Genomic DNA, 18,407 nt, shown 5'->3' with positions numbered 1-18,407 from the left:
CGTGAGGTAAATGTGGTTGAAAGCTATTTTCTCTTATGTGGGACCTAGTCTAGAGTCAAATCTATTACAGCCTATAAGCACTTACACCTAATAAGTAAATTATGGAATAGAACTTTTGGGCAGTCTTCATGGTGCGCCGCAGAGAGCTTTGCGAATTTAACAAATATACGCTATTTTGATCGAAACCAAAGATAACACGATCCGCGCATGAATCCCATTTCTAAGCCCTAACGGCCTAAAACTGCTGGAAGATAAAGTACCAAATCCTTAATGAAGTATCAAATCGAGAAAAATATTGTTTTGTCCGTTTTACATGGCATGGAGGAAATGTTTCAGAATAATCTTTCTCCGTAGTCATATGCAAATTAGCAGCATGCGCTCCTTGTCTTTCGACACACGCGTCTAAAATAGTTTCCGTAGCAATATTTGACCATGCAAACAATAGTTTATATAGAAGTGGAAACGTTACTGTTGTATCCCTTTTGGACTTGAGAAACTTAATTAATGTTCAAGAGCGCTAGCCTTTGCTTTCAGTTATCAACGACGTGCCAACGGAATTTGTTGTTGAAAAAGTTGTTCATTTCACTCGTGTTTATTATTGTGGCCAATTTGCCAGATTTGACCATTTCTTCCAGCTATTTGCTAAAGTTTTCCTTTTAAGTGGTTAGCAAGTTGTTCATCATCATTTGTAGAATGGCATCACAGTTGGTTTGTTAGCCTAATGGTTAGAGCGCTGAGCCGGCGGTGCTGCAAAAGTCAAGGGTTCGAAACACGTTCAAGCATGAATTTTTCAGGTTTATTTTCGCAAATTAAAAGTTTCGTCTACAATTTCGATGAACTTCTTCTTATTCCGCAGTTCCTATATACTGTATTCATATATTCATCATTTCAAAGCGGTATTTGTTGAAGAGGTGAAATTTACATGTTTACTTTTCCAACGTGAGTGAGTCAGTTACGCCTGGTCACGCAACATCTAGTTTCAGAGGTTTGTCTTGTCGTCGAACCAAACGCGAATCCCAAAGATATGCAATATGAATGAGCCATCGAGAGTAGGAGAATCCTGACGGGAGAAATTGAAAAATAATACAAATGATTGAAACTGGCATTTTAATAAACTCCCGCAAAATTCACATATTCATTTCTCGAAATGAAGAAAATCACAAACCTATATTTACGCGTAAATGCTATTAACATCTCCTACGGTCAGGGTAGTATTTTTTCCTTTCTTTTTTCTCTTTTAATTTTTGCGAGTTAAGAACATCGCCACTAGCTTAATAACGACAAATTTTGAGAGATTTTCGCGAATTTTCTCAGAAGTGAGTACGTTAATTCGCTGAGTACAACTGTTTATCAGGTCACTTTGAGGCTGTGCCTATTGTTCTAAAACAAACTCACTCCACAGGCACCATCATTTGTTTTCCTGGGCTATGCAGCTTCTGATATAGTTTAATTAAAGCATTGGCATTCCTGTATAAATGACATCAGTTGCTCAATAAGCTCTTTTTTCCTGTCTCTTGATTTAAATGGCACTACAAAAAACGAGATTTCTTTGAGCATTGCTACATGAAAAAGACTAAGCTTATTCTCCTTTGCGCACTCGCACAGATTAAAGGCATCGTAGGACAGAGGGTGCTGCGGCTTTAGTTCATTAAGGATGTGTTCCATCAGCCGTAGTCGTTCAGCTTCCTCTTCCTCTAGGGACAGTTCCATTGGATTTTGCTCGATTTCTGAGGGTGTTCGTTGCCTTTGTCTGTTTGCTGTAAGGCGAGAGAAAAACCCCTACACTTGGCTCTTGGTAAGCCACTCGTCTCGGTCAAACAACCTACTATTCTGCTCGTCTCTTGCCTTTCGCATATCATTTGAAACTTGCTGAGGGTCAGCTTTTAGCGCTGATTGTTCGCCTTGATCAAACTTTGCTGTTAAAATATTCTTAACTTTGCAACTGAATCTAGTGCATATCAAACTGTTTCCCCACTGCGATGGACATTTGTTTTTTGTCGGTTCCAGCCTGGCGCGGCCGCTAACCCAGATGTCCTCCTGAGCAAATTTTCAAAATGGCGGACAAGCCAAAGAGAGAGATAAGAGAACCAAAGCGATTCTGCAACGAATACTCAGCATACACCCCTGTTAAAAAGGTCATTTCACAGAGAAAAGATACAAAATTGTATGATGTTGAAGTCACGGAGGTTGACAAACCCAACAAGACACTGAAAATTCACTACATTGGCTACAGTACACGCTTCGATGAGTGGAGACCCTTCGAGGACGGTGAACCATCTGAATATTTTCCTTCGAGATTGTATAGATTAGTAGGCTGAAACAAAAATTTATTGGACGACGTTTAGGGTAAAAACAGCAATCTAACCTGAAAAAAATTTATTTATTCCGACTCTTTCGGAAAATAACTTTACAAATCTTACTTGTTTATCTCGTAAGTAAACGATGGTAAATTAATACCTGAAGCGCTTTCCGAGCTACCCGATTCTTCTCCCACTGCTTTCGCGCTTATAAAACAGGAAACGAGCAAAAGGAGGAAGGTGTAGCTGTTTTGACTAGCCATTTTACGAGGTTCAATCTGCTCCTTGTTCGACAATTTACATGTCAAAACAATGGAAATTTGTTCGTCTTTGATTTTGGTGGTACATTTTCAATTTGCGCTTGCGTAAGAGAGAAATCACTCAAGACTCCTTGCTCGGTCTTGTTTTGACCACGAACGCCTTCTTAATTTTGACGGACCCGCTCGGGAAAAGGTGAAAATGACGAGGGAAAAACTTTACTTTGTAGTACGAAAATGCACAAAATGGAAAGCCATGATATTATAGTTCAATATTTCGGTGGTACATTGTTAACTTTTTATACAGAGAGTCGGCAAGATGATATAACATCCAAAAATCGCACTCGATTTGAGTGGGCCGATGAAGTGGGCGTGGTCACGAAATTCAGTAAGAGACTATTTGTACCCCGTGAGTTTGATATGATCCTGCTCGTGGCTTGGGTAGGGCCCAGCCCATACTGACAGTGTTTACTGGAGGCATTGAGTCACGTACAACCTGGTGGGTACTAGTTTCGCACTGTGGTTCATCCAAAAATCGCACTCGATTTGAGTGGGCCGATGAAGTGGGCGTGGTCACGAAATTCAGTAAGAGACTATTTGTACCCCGTGAGTTTGATATGATCCTGCTCGTGGCTTGGGTAGGGCCCAGCCCATACTGACAGTGTTTACTGGAGGCATTGAGTCACGTACAACCTGGTGGGTACTAGTTTCGCACTGTGGTTCGTCAGTGATGCTGACTGATGTAGTAAACCTCTCTGCCCAATCTCTACGGAGTTTATCATATACTGTTTCTGACAGCCTTTCATCCTTCACGCAATGGTCCCCTACGTTCAAATGTAACTCGAGCTCTGAAAACGTTTGGAAACTCTTGACGCATCCAGGCTCCAAACATTCAAACATGTCCATCTTTGAATCGTCCAAATCATCGTCTTCATTTGAACCCTCTGTTCCAGGAACTGTGTATTCATACACACGTGCATTGTGAAAAGGGAAGAACTCCTTACTTACAACACGAGCGGTGTCCCTTAGTCATTTGAAACTAGCTGGTCGTAAGGAATATCCTTGCCACGCCCTATTCAGTACGACCTCCACGCACGTATACTTTTTTTCCCCAAACTGGATGTTGTGTAGCTTGCTAAAACCATCTATCTTGTTCACTTCTAAGGTTCTCTTAGACTCGTCAACTTCACATACGCACGCGGATGTACCTTCCACTGGTCTCTCAGAGAGCGCCTTTCTCATGTCTCCCGCTGTTAGAATGTCGTGTCCTTCGTTGCAGAAACGTCGGATGCATGTTTTCATTGGGCACAGGATACGATCACACAATCCTTGCCATACTGTGGCTCTGAAAAGTCATACCGAAAGACTTCAATACCTGCCCGCTGACCAATGTCTCTTGCTGCGGCAATGAGAGAATTATTATGATAACAGCCAGCTTCATCGGACCTTAGGTAAACCCGACTGATGTGGGGTTTCTTGGTTTTAATTTCTTTTAGTGTACTCTCTATGATGGAACACACGGCGAACCAATCCTGCTGACATGTGTCAAACAGATGGGCCTAGGACTGCAGTTCTAGTTTTCCTTTGTGGTTTGGATCACTTGTGATCACTGTCGAGATGTACCAACTCATTGCTCTCTTGCCGAACCAATCAGACTGCTTCTCACAAAATCTAAGCTGGATGAATTTCATTGCCCAGTCCAATATGACTAATGCACAGTCTTGACTGGTGCTTATCATCTTCAGGTGATCTTGATTTGCTGCTGCCTGGTTTATGGAGCGAACAATGTGAGCCTTCCACTGCAAAATGTCGGTTTTTGCCAGCTTGAAGTCATAGAGGAGATCATCTCGCTGCTCGCTGCTGTAAGGTCTCCAAGACGGTCCTCGAATTTTGTCTTCGACTTCATCAAGGACATTTTGCAGATTTTGACACTCCTTACAGTTTTCTGTGTGTTGGTGGGAACAATTTTCGTGGAAGTCGAGATCTTGTTCATCACTAAGAGCGAGCTTACGGCACTGATCAGGACATACAGCCTCCTCTGAATTACAATGAACGCGAAAATCAGTCTTCAAGTAGCGCTTTGCTTTCTTCAGCCTTTCTTTGACTTCTGCGCCCCATTGCCTTTTCATTTCCCCTTTCTCTAAGTCGTCTAAGGTTTCATCTTTTATCCAGCAGTGTTGTTTTCATATTAAGTTTATTCCACAGCAACTAACACATTATTTTTCCGAGTTCTATGCCTAGTGTACATGGTTGACGCGGCATGCGCAAGCTAAATACACAGTGAGAAAAGTACGGAATCTCAGGGACAATAAATAGATCCAACAAACCTTTCAGAAACTGCTCCCTGTTGGTCTTGTGAACCTTCGGCAGAACCCCGCCACCTTAAACTCACCAATCGCTCAGCATGCTTCTTCCGGCAAGTGGTGCAGACAGCTATAGATTAGTGTAAACGATTAATAACTCGCGATCGTAATGTATGATATTACAGGCCTAACCAGCTGACGTCCTTGTGTATGTGTTTAAAGGAAGAGTATTCTTGAGCGGAAAGGTGCGTCGACGCGAGGGGAATGGGAAGAAATTTACACACCCGATCCGCCGCTCCAGAATATTGCCGCTCACTAAGTTGCCAGCTACGCAGGCCAGTATAAAAAAAAGACAAAAACAAAAAACAAAACAAAAAAAACAGAAACAAAAACAAAAACAAAAACAAAAACAAAAACAAAAAACAAAAAACAAAAAGAAAACAAAAAGAAAACCAAACCCAAAAATATTTAGAAAAAGGAAGAAATTTATTCGGCAGTTTAGTATGAGCTACGGGAAAGTTGAAATGTGAGCAACAATAACAGAGACTCTTAGGAGTAGTGTATAGTAAGGGTAGACTTGTAGGAGTGCAGGGCTGGAAAATAGAACCAGCGAACCACAAGTTAAGGCTTATGGTACTTACGTGATCCAACAGTAGCGACTACGCCAAATATAAGTTTAACTTGGTCGGCCATTTTGGAAGTTTACAAAGTGGCTGCCCGACACACTTGTAGTTTTCCCGGTGGGGATCTTAGACCCCTCCACAATCTTCCGAGTGAGTGTCGGTGCCTCGGGCAGATTGTCATACCCGCGAGTTGACTTCTCGACAAATGTTGTATTTCCGTTCTTGCCATGATTAGCTCGGCTTCCGTAATAGCGCTGCATTTGGATAAGTGGCAGCTAACTAAATGGGCGGATATATCTACGTAGCAGTCGGAGAGCAAAACGTGCTTCGTTTCTTCCCTACTAGACCCACACGGAGTCTGAATATTTCGTAACGAGAACAATTTAAGAGTTCGGTAGACATCTTTCCGATAAACAAACATTACAGCATGAATGCTTGCGCAGTAAAGTCAGTAAATGTTACGTGACAACTGGTGTAGATCCCAAAGGATTTTAATCGAATTACAGCGAATTAAACAATTTTCGAAGAAGGGAAAAATAATCCGGCGTAGGATAAGAGAAGCTGTTAGGAAAACGAGCTCTATTGCGTCTTGCCGGAAAAAAAAAAAAAACATCTCTTGCTACTGAAGAGAGGTTAAGGAAATATTGCTGGAAAGATCTTCGATGTCCACTTCTCTATGGTTGATGAAAATAGTTGGCGATAAGCGTGCAAAACAAACACTGCTGTTTTACTTAATCAGCGCTTCGTGGGAAATGAAAATGGCCATAAACTCAAAAAATACCTTGCCTTAGAAGTGTGGAATAATATGCTCTTCAGTTAAAAGAGACCGCTCTTTGTGTTTAAGAACATCGTAGAAAAAAATTTTTATGGACACAATTTTAAATAATGCTAATTTTCATAATTTATTAACTATAAACACAGGTCTTTCCTCTTTAGAACACCAATGTTTTCAAATTAACGGCGAAAAAGTCGCATGATATGTATTTTTCAATATAAAAATCCGCTCTTCAGTTTTATTTTATGATTTGTAACAAGTCTTCAAATCCCAAATTTACATGTTGGTCGGATCGCGCTATCTTTGATTTCGGTCAAAATGGCGAATATTTGTGAAATTTGCAAAGCTCTGTGCGGTGCGCCATGAGGAGTGCCCAAAAGTTTACTTATTAGGTGTAAGTGCTTATAGGCTGTAATAGATTTGACTCTAGATCAGGTCCCACATAAGAGAAAATACCTTTCAACCACATGTACCTCACGCATCACAGATTTCAGTGCTCGAGGTAAGTATTTTGAAAAATTTGTAACTCAGTGAAAAATTTATACAGTGTAATCATTTGACCGTTAACGTAGTGGCAGAGGGTTGATCTTAGACATAAAATAGAAAGCTTTTTAGAGTTGAAAATACGGCTTCAGCATGGTTCGACTTTTGTAGCTAAATTATGGAGGTCGGGGGGGGAGGAAACTGGGTGCCTTTGAGGTCACCTTGAAAAATATCTCGTAAAAATGAAAAAACTAGACTGATTCAAAACAAACGCAATATTTGTTCATGGGATAGAAGTATCGACTTTCACAGTAAAAATCGGGGAAATCGGCGAAGGTCCGAAATTTGCCTTATCCGTTCTTAGGTGGACAGCGTCTTAAACGCTGAATTCAATAAAACCATTATGGTAAACAGAAAAAAAAGAATGAATGGACACCATTCCGTCGAGTTAAATTGGTCAGCAAACGTGATCTCCAAGGAAATGTAACTGCACACTGTCAGTCACAAAATATCAATCTCTGAAAGTAAGCCGCCAACCGCCCATTCATGGGTTTTCAATTCTGACAGCGCGTGCATGAGTCGTCATGTAGCCCTTAACATTCTTTGTAGTCGATATTGTCCGAAAATATGCCGACTAAGTATGTTGTAGAAGGATGTAGCAACGTGCGAAATTTGCAAGAGGGTATCGCGCTTCATACATTCCTCATACAACGCACCTAGTCGGCATATTTCGGACAATATCGACGACAGCCTTCCCAAACAAGTGAAAATGTGTAAAATGCAGACTTTCGAGTTCTCGATTTGACGTCACATTACCCGCTAGAGCCATTCCTCTTTAAACTCGGTCGTGGGGCAAGATGGCGGTCGATTTTCCGTATTTTGACTGGGCACAGAAAATTAAAGATTTGAGCAAATTAAAAAATTTTTGTACGGAAATACTTTAAAAAATAAGCTTATTTCGTTAACTGAAAAATATTTTTGGGTTTAAGTGCACTTTAAAAAAAAGGACCAAAAAAAAACCAAAAGAATTGAAGAAGTCGAGGTTCAGCGGCAACTGTTTCCTTGCAATTTAGAATGTAGACCCTGTTCCTTCTGATCTTTTTCTGAGAGTTTCAATAAATTTCAGGGCCTTCTCATTCGACGAAAACATAATCTGACGGCTATATTCTGTCAGTCTAAAGTATCAAATACAAATAAGCATAAAATAATTGTTAGTTATTTTAATTTCTAATCAATTAGGTTTTGACAGTATGTATTAGGTTTTTTAGATTCTTAATCTTAGAGGCACGTACGTATTTTGAACGAGCTCCATGAACTCCTTGACGCTACGTGGGTAAATAAAGTATTGATTGATTGATTGAAAAGTTCACTCGAACTCGCATTATACGGAAATCGACAGAACACAAAAATAACAGCTTTCCAGGGAAAGCTGTTATCCTAAAAAATTATCCTAAAAAAAAACACGCTTAACGTCAGTAAAAAAAGGTAAGAAAAACTTTGACAAAAGAGAAAAGCAGAAATTCTGTGCTATCAAGAGATTGTCTGCAGCTAAGTCTGAAAAGAGATCAAACGCGTCGCCATCAAGGGTACTCCGACCCATCGCGAGTGCCTTCCAGAAAAAAAAAAAAAACCGCGTAGAGATCAATCTTGATCTCTGATGAAATGTAACTTCACAATATCAGTTACAAAAGATCAATCCCTGTGACTAAGCTGCTAACCGCCCTTTTATGGGGTTTTCAATTGTGACAGCGCTTGCATGAGTCGTGATGTACCCTTAATATTCGTTGTCTATTCTTTTTTTAAAAAATGTACATGAAGTGTAAACGATTTGTCACAATTCTTGTGTTTCTTTTCATCATCTCATAGTAACTTGTGAAGTCGATCAGTTTGCTTGTGCAAATCAACAGAGTTGTATCCCTGCGTCTTGGCGCTGCGATGGGATCAGGCAGTGTAGTGATGGATCAGACGAACAATGCAGTAAGTACTGTAGTTAATTTGTTTTTAAATTCTTGTATATATTTTAATATTTATTGTGAGCTGTGCTTTTTCCACCCTGAAAGTATTACAAAAAATAATAATAATCATGCTGACTTGCAAATACTTTTTTTCCAAAAGAAAGAAAGAAAGAGAAAATTGTGCACCGAGAACCCAATTTACAAGAACATCTCCTAATAGCGAAATAAAGCCTTGGCGCATATTTTTATCATATGGGAAAGTAGTTTTACAGTAATGGTTGGTTATTCGTCGAATGCTGTCATATCCGTTCATCTTTAATTTGAATGAAGAGCCTCGATAGTATGAAAGAGATTTTTATGATGGTGAAAGTTACCATGAAAACAAATGATATAAACTGTAACAAGCAGAATAACATTTCTGCGATTTTATGTACGAGATGACCTGATCATTTGTATCTTAGCGCCCGGCAAACTCAATTGCAAATGCATTCAGTTGGCGACAGGAAACAACAAATTATACCTTGCAAGATAAACTGCTCGATGTAAATTATTCTGAAAGCAGACAACTGTTACGCTGTGAATGAATACTACGAGTTTTCTCAGGTATACTGAGTTCCTCAAGCGTTGGTATATTAATTTGAAAAAGAGCTAATATAGAAATATAGTCATTGACGCATCAACATTGACTGACTACATCAATTTGACCGGGAAAAAGCAAACAAACCGTTCACAACGCAGGCTAAACTAAATTGCTGAAGGCAGGGCTTACGAACAAATTTTTCTTTTACATGCTAGTTTTTGTCACCCATCATGATAAACAGCATCTAAATTTCACCGCTGAAGCTTATACAGTCTTAGTGGTATTAAAATCATATAAATAGAAAAATTTGATTGACTTTTCCTTTTCTTTCATGTTTTATCTGCACCAATCAGCTGGCCGTAAGTACCTAAATCTAGATCTATTTTTGTGTCATTTCCTTATGGGAAAAAAGAATCAAAATAAGTATACATACATACATGTTTACTGATTTGATTTTTTGTCGTGGGGCAGAATATGCAAATGTGTCACTCACTCAGATGTAAACAAATCGATATGTCGACGGCAGACCAATTAATAACGACCTTCCGAAATTATACGGGAATGCTGCCTCTATCACATTTCCGAAAAAATGCTGCGACGTTAAAATTTAACTCGGTCTTTCTTCGAAGGACTTCGATTTTAATTAAAATACTCGTCGCAGTTAGCACATGTGTAACCGAGTCAAAGCTCTTTGAAAGACTAAAGGTGTAACTATGAGTAAAGACGCTTAGTACAATCGCTTTTCCGCGATCATCTTTTGCCATCATTTGCATTATTGTGGAATATTCCTCACCTTTCCGGGGTATATTTTGTTTTAAACAAAGCGTCCAGGCCACAATCGTTCTTAAATACAATTTCAAGCTTTCATTCTTCTCCCTGCGAGCCGTCAGTATTTCAATCGTTATATATCCTTAAATGAGTAACCGGCAAAGTTTTATAGGGGAAAGCGAAGCGTTGTTTTCGTGGCTGGCCAACTGTTTACTTTTCTGATGATTTTACGTCTCATCTGCTCGGTGAAAAATTTTATGTTCTAAACAAGCAGGCTTCGTTGTAACAAGTAAGGCTACTCGATCCGCCGAGGTCAGCGAAGATGTGATTATCCTTGTCATTGAGGAAATACCCCAAAAAGCCAAGTAGGCGACTTCGTATGCGGTTGAAATTTTTGAAGGTAAGGAAACTCTTAGTAGGAAATATTTGTTTCAACGTTACACTGCATTTGACGAATTAAAAGATACCCACTAAGAAACCACAAGAACGAATAAAAGTTAAATTCAATGAAATTGTTTTTACCTTTAAGCTTGGTCTAGAGAGAAAGGAATAACGGAAAGCATTGAAGAGTTTCCGGCAGAAAGACTTGCTGAAGTCCTTCGCAAATTTTATGTGGGGGCAAGTACAGTTAGTGGGCAACACTATTCGCGAAACTCCATGAAAGCCATTCGAGCGGGTCTTGAACGGTACCTGAGTCAAGCTCCACACAGGAAAGCATTTTCCATCATACACAACAAAGTTTTTGTTCCATCTGAAGAGGCTTTAGATTACCACCTAAAAAGTTTGGCGAAGACGAGGGCGTTCTCATCTGCAAAACACAAGTAAGCCTTAGAGCGGGAAGATGTGCAGCAGTTGTTTACGGCGAAGCAGTTAGGAAACGACAATTCTAAAAGTCTAGTTCAGACTGCTTGGTTCTATCTGATGCTCTACTTTGGCAGGCGAGGCCGAGAAACCAGAGAAATATGGTAAAGGAAGAAATTGTTTTCAGAAAAACCGCAAACGGCCTGGAATATATTGCCCTTCGAGAGCGAGCGACAAAAAATCATCCTGGCGGCTTCCGTGACAACGTAGATAATTCGCGAGCCATAATGTATGAGAGACCATACAATACGGAAAGATGTACAGTCAGATGTATAAAAAAGTATTTGCAGAAGCGAAACCCCAGCTGCTCACCTTACGGCAAAGGCCAAGAAACAACAGCACCGACGAATTTAATGAAAGCGACGCGGTGCGGTACTGCAATGTCCCTTTAGGGAAAAACACCTTGCAAAATTTACTCGGCCGCATGAATAAGAAAGCTAGTCTGTCTACTCACTTCGCATCGCACTGTATTCGGGAGACATCAGTAACCATCCTCAAAGCAGCCGGCCTGGAGAATTCGAGAGAGTAAGAAGTGTTACTGGCCACAAAAGTTATGCCCCAATCGATTCGTACCGTGAAAGACTGACAATTCAACAAGTGCAGTTCTCAGCCATAATCAGCAATTTTGTGGTTCCAGTGACAGCGAGCCAAGCTGTTGCACCGCTCAGTCACGAAGTTCTCTTGGAACACTGCAGCAAAATCAGAGCCAAGACGAAACTCGCTGCATTAATCAAAAGTCCAATGTTAGCGTTCACCAAACCAGCGCGGCTCATGCAGAACTTTTCATCGGGTTCGTTTCAGAACTGTACTTTCAACTTTTACGGGGAGTCTGCCTAAAAAGACGTCTGAAATGTGGTCTTCTAGAGCCTTTGTAAAACATTCTTTGCCAAAGTTCATGACTTTAGGTCGCCATTTTTAAAGAAAAAAAAATTAATGGTTTGAGGGCCACGAAGTTAGTTCGAAGCTTCGCTTTTCGGGCAAATATTTTTTTAAGAACATCAAATTTTCGGGGGGCAACTATAGCCGATAGTTCCTCGACAGAAACACTATATTGTTTAAATAGTGCAAATTAACATGTAAGTGATTGCTAAAAGGCGATTGCGTGACACTCGGTAAGTTGTAAGATGACATTTGTTACCACGTATCAAACGATAAACAGTTTTCAAAATTTCCAGTCTGCATTCTGTACCCAATCTGCAGTCTGCATTTCGTAGCCGGTTTGCAGTCTGTATTTTGTACTGATCGATAGCTAAAATGAAAATTCTGAACGTTCACCCGACGTCACCCCAGCAGTTCAAAATAATATCAAGTACTTTCTACTGTATCCGGGAGTTACCCATTGGAAATTGATTATCTTCAAAACTTGTTCAAACGCAATGTATCCGTGACTTATTCACAGTTTCCTGTGATTTTTTTCATGATTTACTAAGCCCTTCTGTGAAGACAGCTGAAGTTCATGAATATTCATGACATCAAAAATAGTATAATGTCGAGTCCTCATCTTTCCTTATTTGGTCTCATCTTTCCTTATTTGGTCTCATCTTTCCTTATTTGGTCTCATCCTTCTGTAATTTCCAAATGCACGCATTTTTTGTTGTTGTTAAACACCTCGCTTTTCCCAAAGGAAATTATAATATAATTGAGGGCGTTAAAATATATTTAACGCCCTCAAACAGAAAAAGAAATGGGAAATCAATTAAACAGCTAAAAAAAAAAAAGGAAAAAAGTGACATAGTGAAGCTAAGGGTCAGCAGCGACTTTTTCCTTTCTAGAAACGACATGGACTAAAATGTTATGTGACACTTGGTAGCAACAGCTATTTTAAATCATTTGGAAATCAACATAAAAGGTCTCATTCTTTCCTAACAATACTTGTCTGTCTGCATATTGGTTGAAATAAGATGAGAATTATGACGCAAGCCCCATAACCTTGGCGATAAAAAATAAAAAAAAAAAAATAAAAAAGAAATGCTATAGTTTTGATCTATATTGGGTCGGACTCACCTTGATTGTGGACTCTCTTTTGTTTTCCATCGCCAACTATTGTGGCCAAGCGCCCGCGTAATGTAAGCGGTTTTTTACAAATGTAACTCTAAAATCGGCGTCAAAGTTTATAAAGAAATGTATGCAGAGATTTTTGATAGTTCAAAAAAATTCGGTTAAAAATTTACAGATGGAACGTTTGCCAGTAGTATTAAAAAAAGGGTGTCTTGGCACAGTTGCCATGTTTTTGCCTTTCTTACCCCCCCCCCCCCCAACTACCAAAAAAATATACCTCCGTTGACCACTAACTCGACGATCGACTCTACGGGCACGAAAAGTTTGAGTTTTTTGTTTGGCCTCAACAGTGGCTATTCCATATTCTTGTTTCTGTTGAACAATGCAGTGGTTTACTCTTGTTGGTGGTTAATACCGTATTAACCACCAACGGAGGTTAATACAGAGGTATCGTGACCTTGGGAGTTTTGCGGTTGACCTTGGGATTTGGGTATTTAATGTTAGAAGTTTTTTCTACCACCCAGTTAATATTTCTTTATTTCTTGGCTTGGATTCTTAATACAACTTTCTTCTTTTTACGACTAGCTCAGTTGTCAATACTATTCAATTCTACTCTGATTAAAAATGCTGTTCCCCAGCGTATTAAGGCGACACTAAAGGTGACACTACTAGGCTGTCAGTCTTTTTGCATCATCATCATTCTATCTCATCAACCAGCGAATCGCGTTAAGTTACGTGCCACAGTTCCTGCATACTAAGTATGCGCCTTCGAGTTGTTTACGCAGTTACAAAATCAGCTGGATAACTCAGCAAAATTGGCAGTCTGTTTATGACGAGCCACTTGTCATTGACAAACTCACTATATTCACCAACCTCCTGTCTGCGGCTGTAGATTCATATCTACCCTTACATAAGATAAAAGTGTGCTCGTCTGATAAACCATGGATTACCACTAAAATCAAGTCTCTAATCCGCAATAGCCAGAAGGCTGTTCCTTACAACGGTAAGAATTCTGAGGTTTACAGTGTCTATAGGAATGCTGTGCAGATTAATTGTTCTATCGCCAAGAAGACCTTTTAAACCTGAAAAGTAGCTGCCTTAAGATCTTCGAATGTTTTAAAGCGTTGGTGGAGCGAAATCAATAAATTGAGTGGCAAAGGGGGTAGTACCTCCCCCTGGCATCTACAAATGTTGGACAAACAGATGTCAAATGAGGTTCTGCTTGCCGAGCGTTTCAAGTAGTTCCTCGGCAACCTCACTCTTGACTTCTCTCCCTTAGAACCTCCTAGTCCTAGCATGGTTTACGATGTCCCTCCTGGGTTCTTAATTGATGAACGTAAAGCATATCACGCCCTTAGGCGGGTTAAGGCTAATAAGTCACCCGGCCCTGACCCAACCCTCAACAGGGTATGGTCTGAACTCACCTTGGAGCTGGCTCCGGTTGTCTGTGACAATTATAATTCTTCGATTATTCAAGGGTTTATCCCGCCCCAACTAAAGCAGTCAATTTTGTGTCCTGTTCCTTAATGCATCCCTCCAAAGGTGGTTGAGGAGGATTTGCGCCCAGTTTCCCTAACTTCACAGCTCGCTAAGATTTTCAAGGGATTTACCTACTCGTCCATGCTCTCCCAAGTTCAACATCAGCTTGACGAGAAGCATTTTGCGGTTGCTCGTAAATCTACTACTCACGCACTGGTGTACTTCATGCACGTCATCCTCGAATCACTCGACAGGGAGGACATGTACACCAGGATTTTGTTTACTGATTTTAGTAGGGGGTTCGATCTCGTCGACCACAGCATGCGGTCGGAGGAGCTTGGTGTTTATGAAGCCATAGTCCGTTGGGTTGGCGCCTTTTTGGTTGGCCGGTATGCAACGTGTTAGGATTAATGGCCAACTGTTTTCGGCCATCTCGCCTCGTGGTGCTATCCCACAAGGTACATAATTGGCTCCCCTTCTCTTCGCTATAGTTGTGAATAGCCTGGTCAGTGAATTGTGTGCTCGTCTTAAGTACGTTGATGACCTCACCATCCTGGAACTTATTCCCAGGAACTCCAATAGTTGTCTGCCCATCATCACATCTAATGTAAATAAGTACTCCCTGGAGCGCAATATGAAACTAAACCCTAAAAAGTGTAAAGAGATGGTTCTTAACCTTCTCAGGTATAAATCAACATGTTCCAGTCCTATACTAATAGGGGGCGCCCTAATCGAAATGGTATCCCAGTATAAACTACTGGGGGTCATAGTTTCTGATGACCTTTCATGGAACGCACATTTTGAGTACATATACGACAAAGCTACCAAACGCCTCTACGGGATGAGGATTCTTAAGAATAGTGGACTTTCACCTTCCCAATTAGTATCTGTATATTGCAGTACGATTCGCTCTGTGCTCGAATATGCGTCCCCTGCATGGGCGCACTTCCAGCCTACCTAAGTGACCTTTTAGAATAAGTCCAGAAGAAAGCTTTTTATATTGTCTTCCCTGATCGCTGTTATAGCGACGCACTGCATCTTGCTGACCTTGAACTACTTAGTGATAGGCGGCAACAAGCTTGCGTGAATTTTGCCAAGTCCTGTCATATGTCAGACACACTTACTAGTCTCTTTCGGGTTCCGCTGGTTTACTATCTCGGTTTTAATTTACGCTCAGGCTCACAATCGGTTCAGGCCTCTACTGGAAAATGCAAAACAATTAATGATTTTGTGAAGTCTGTCAAATTTCAAAATATATGTCGCGACCGCTCCCTGTAATTCAGTTGTTACTGCAATAGGGTTGAATACACGATTGATTGATTGATTGATTTTCTACTTTAAATTTCAAACCTTTTTACGGTTAAGATCGGCCAGAACGGAAACAAGATTGATAATATAAAAATCATAATTAACCTATCGGAAGAACTACATGTAGAATCATTCTTGAAAAGAGATATTAAGAGAAAATAGCCTTAAAAGACTTACACAACAACAAAATAAAGAGAAGATGCGGAGAAGGGTCGTTCACAAGTACCACCCCCAAAAATGCTACGTGGTCTTACCGCACATTATCTAATTCAAAATTCAGTGCGAAGATAAAAAGGTATAAGCTGTTTACACTCAGTGTCACCTTAAAGAAAGGGGTGTTGAAGGTGTTAACTTAAACTTCAAGAAATATTCCTTTTGACATAGAATTTCATCCAAAAAAGCGGGTCTGGAAATAATTAAAAGTACAAGAAGTAGAAATTTCCAGGAATTCCTGTGCGGGGTGAACTTTTACTAGAGAGATTTACTCTCATCCTTAACTAGCACATTGACATAATCAAAAACATAGCTTACCGCGAAATATGCTACAACAAATTCCATTTACCGAAGAAACTGAACATCTCCTTCCATACCAAATTCACAACGTTACCACAATAAGAAGGTGAAAGAAATTGTACTCAGATGAGACCGCCAAAAGGAAAGGGAAATAAACAAACTGCTTTCTATAACTTTTACATTGACTGGCTTAAAGTAATAATACACTTCTATTCCTTTTCTTAACTCTTAAATAAAAAAGAAAATCAAGTCTAAAAACACACTTGACGAAAATTCTCGCTTGATTTCAGTTTTGTCTTTCAACATTAAGGATAAGTTTTAAAAGGTAAATGACGTACAAAGAGCAGAAATGAGTATGGCCAAGAATTAGGGTGAAAACTTTTATCTAACTATAGTACGGAGATGAGCCATCTTAAAAATATAGATTTCAAAAAAATGAAAAAATCTGTTTTGATTGATTTGATTTTAAAACATGCCAAAAGATTGCTGAATTAAACCAATTCCAATGCCAAGATCACAAGAATCTGTTAAGCAAAATGGTTCAAGAATATGAGAAAAATAATATAGCAACTCCTGTTCCAAAACCAAGGACTATTAGAACTAATATTACATTCAAGGATAAAGCACTGAGTGAATTTACTAAATCATTTAAAATCAGTATTCGTAGTGATAATAATGCTTTGAAACAGTTGAGAGAAACAAGGAAAGCGATTTTTGATAATTTTAGATTATGCTAAGAGGTCAATTATTGGAAATGAAAGGTCTTAAGTTAGTTGAGACTTTAAAAATTACTTTTAGTAAATGAAGGGAGGTGAAGATGAATTTCAAAGTGCATTTTTAATTCATATTCAAAACCTGTGATTAATGAGGCTGATCTTGAGAGGGATCCTAAAAGTTCAACCTCTGAACTTATTAATAGAATTGGTAATTGGATTTCTAAAGGATCTGGATGGAGACAATAGATAGATTTGATCAACATATTGTAAATATTGTTAAATAAAGGCTAATGAAAGGGTCTTCATATAATTATGCAACTTCCAAGTGAATTAGTACTTACAGAGAGTTTGATAAAATAATATGGAGAATGAAAATAATGAATGTTTTAGATGGTGCCATGTGAGGCATCTCAATCGGCAGCAGAGAATAAATTCACAAAGAGTCAGAAAGACAAAGAGTTTGTTGATGAATTGGATTACTCAGGTGTTGATTTTCAAGTTTCACTGAAACATTACAATAATAGGATTGAAAAACAGAATGACATCAGAATTGATGTTTTTGGTTATGAAAATAACCTAAACATTTGAGAATGAAATGAGCCTACTTATAATTGATAAGTTATGACAACAAGAGCCATTATGTATTGATAAAAGATTTGAACAAGATGATGAGGCATAAAACCAAGCATAATGAGGAAATACTTTTGCATGTATTATCCACAGTGTTTTAGTAGTCAAGATATATTAAGTAAACATATGGAGATTGTATTGCTATAAATGGAAAGCAAAATAAAAAAATGCCAGAAAAGGGTGAAAAATTTTTCTTTACGTCTATACAGACAGATTCCACTTCCATTTTGCGTCTATGCTGATTTTGAGGCCACACACAGAACCTTATCAGAAGCATACAGATTGTGGTTATAAATGCTTATAAACTACTTTGTTGTTATGATGACAAACTTAGTAAACCAGTTCAGTATTTCAGAAGTGAGAATGCTGCGGAGAAACTTTTGAAACAAATTCTTGAGGAAACAAAATATTGCAAAGATATGGTTTATAAGCCTTTCAAAAAAAGTTTGAAATGACTGATGATGAAGAAATTCAAGAAAGCTAAAAGTTACAATATTTGTACAAAACAAATACACAAATGAATGCATCAGAGTGGGAGATCATGATCATATTACTGGAGAATTCAGTGGAAGAGCAAATCAGGATTGTAATTTGAAGCTTTGGCTCAATATTTAAAAAAGTGAGGATTCCTGTGATTTTGCATAATTTGAGAGGTTATGATTCTCAATTCACTATGCAAAATCTTGGTAAGTTGGTTGAAGAAAAAAACAAATTAAATTGGACGTCATTCTAAATAATATGGAGAAATATAATGGCTTTCACATTGAATAATAATTTGGTGTTTCGTGACAGTTTCCAATTTATGAGCAGTTCTCTTGTAAAGTTTGTTGATAATTTAATTACCTGAAGACAGTTTCAAAT

At 39.0% G+C, this 18,407-nt stretch overlaps 1 protein-coding gene across 3 annotated transcripts in view; it reads right to left on the bottom strand.

The window, feature by feature from the left end:
- Positions 1-782: 782 nt before the first annotated feature.
- The window catches only part of LOC148731247 (uncharacterized), a 34,625-nt gene continuing 17,000 nt past the window's right edge, over positions 783-18,407 (bottom strand). The window contains exons 1-3 of one of the 3 annotated variants that reach the window (XR_016001321.1): positions 10,564-10,704; positions 4,882-4,987; positions 783-1,060 (exon numbers count right to left, since the gene is read on the bottom strand). Coding sequence is in view for 2 of the 3 variants with exons in the window: in XM_088760366.1 (XP_088616492.1) it covers positions 4,114-4,683 (570 nt within the window). In the remaining variant the exon portion in view is untranslated. Of the gene's footprint in view, positions 1,061-3,080; positions 4,988-10,563; positions 10,705-18,407 lie in introns of those variants that run through there. The other 2 variants (XM_088760366.1, XM_088760367.1) reach the window with 2 other exon arrangements.

The sequence above is a fragment of the Stylophora pistillata genome, chromosome 5 (assembly GCF_964205215.1).
Source record: "Stylophora pistillata chromosome 5, jaStyPist1.2, whole genome shotgun sequence".
Taxonomy (NCBI): Eukaryota; Metazoa; Cnidaria; class Anthozoa; order Scleractinia; family Pocilloporidae; genus Stylophora; species Stylophora pistillata.
Note: the sequence above shows the minus strand (reverse complement) of the source record. Positions and strands in the feature narration are given on the sequence as shown.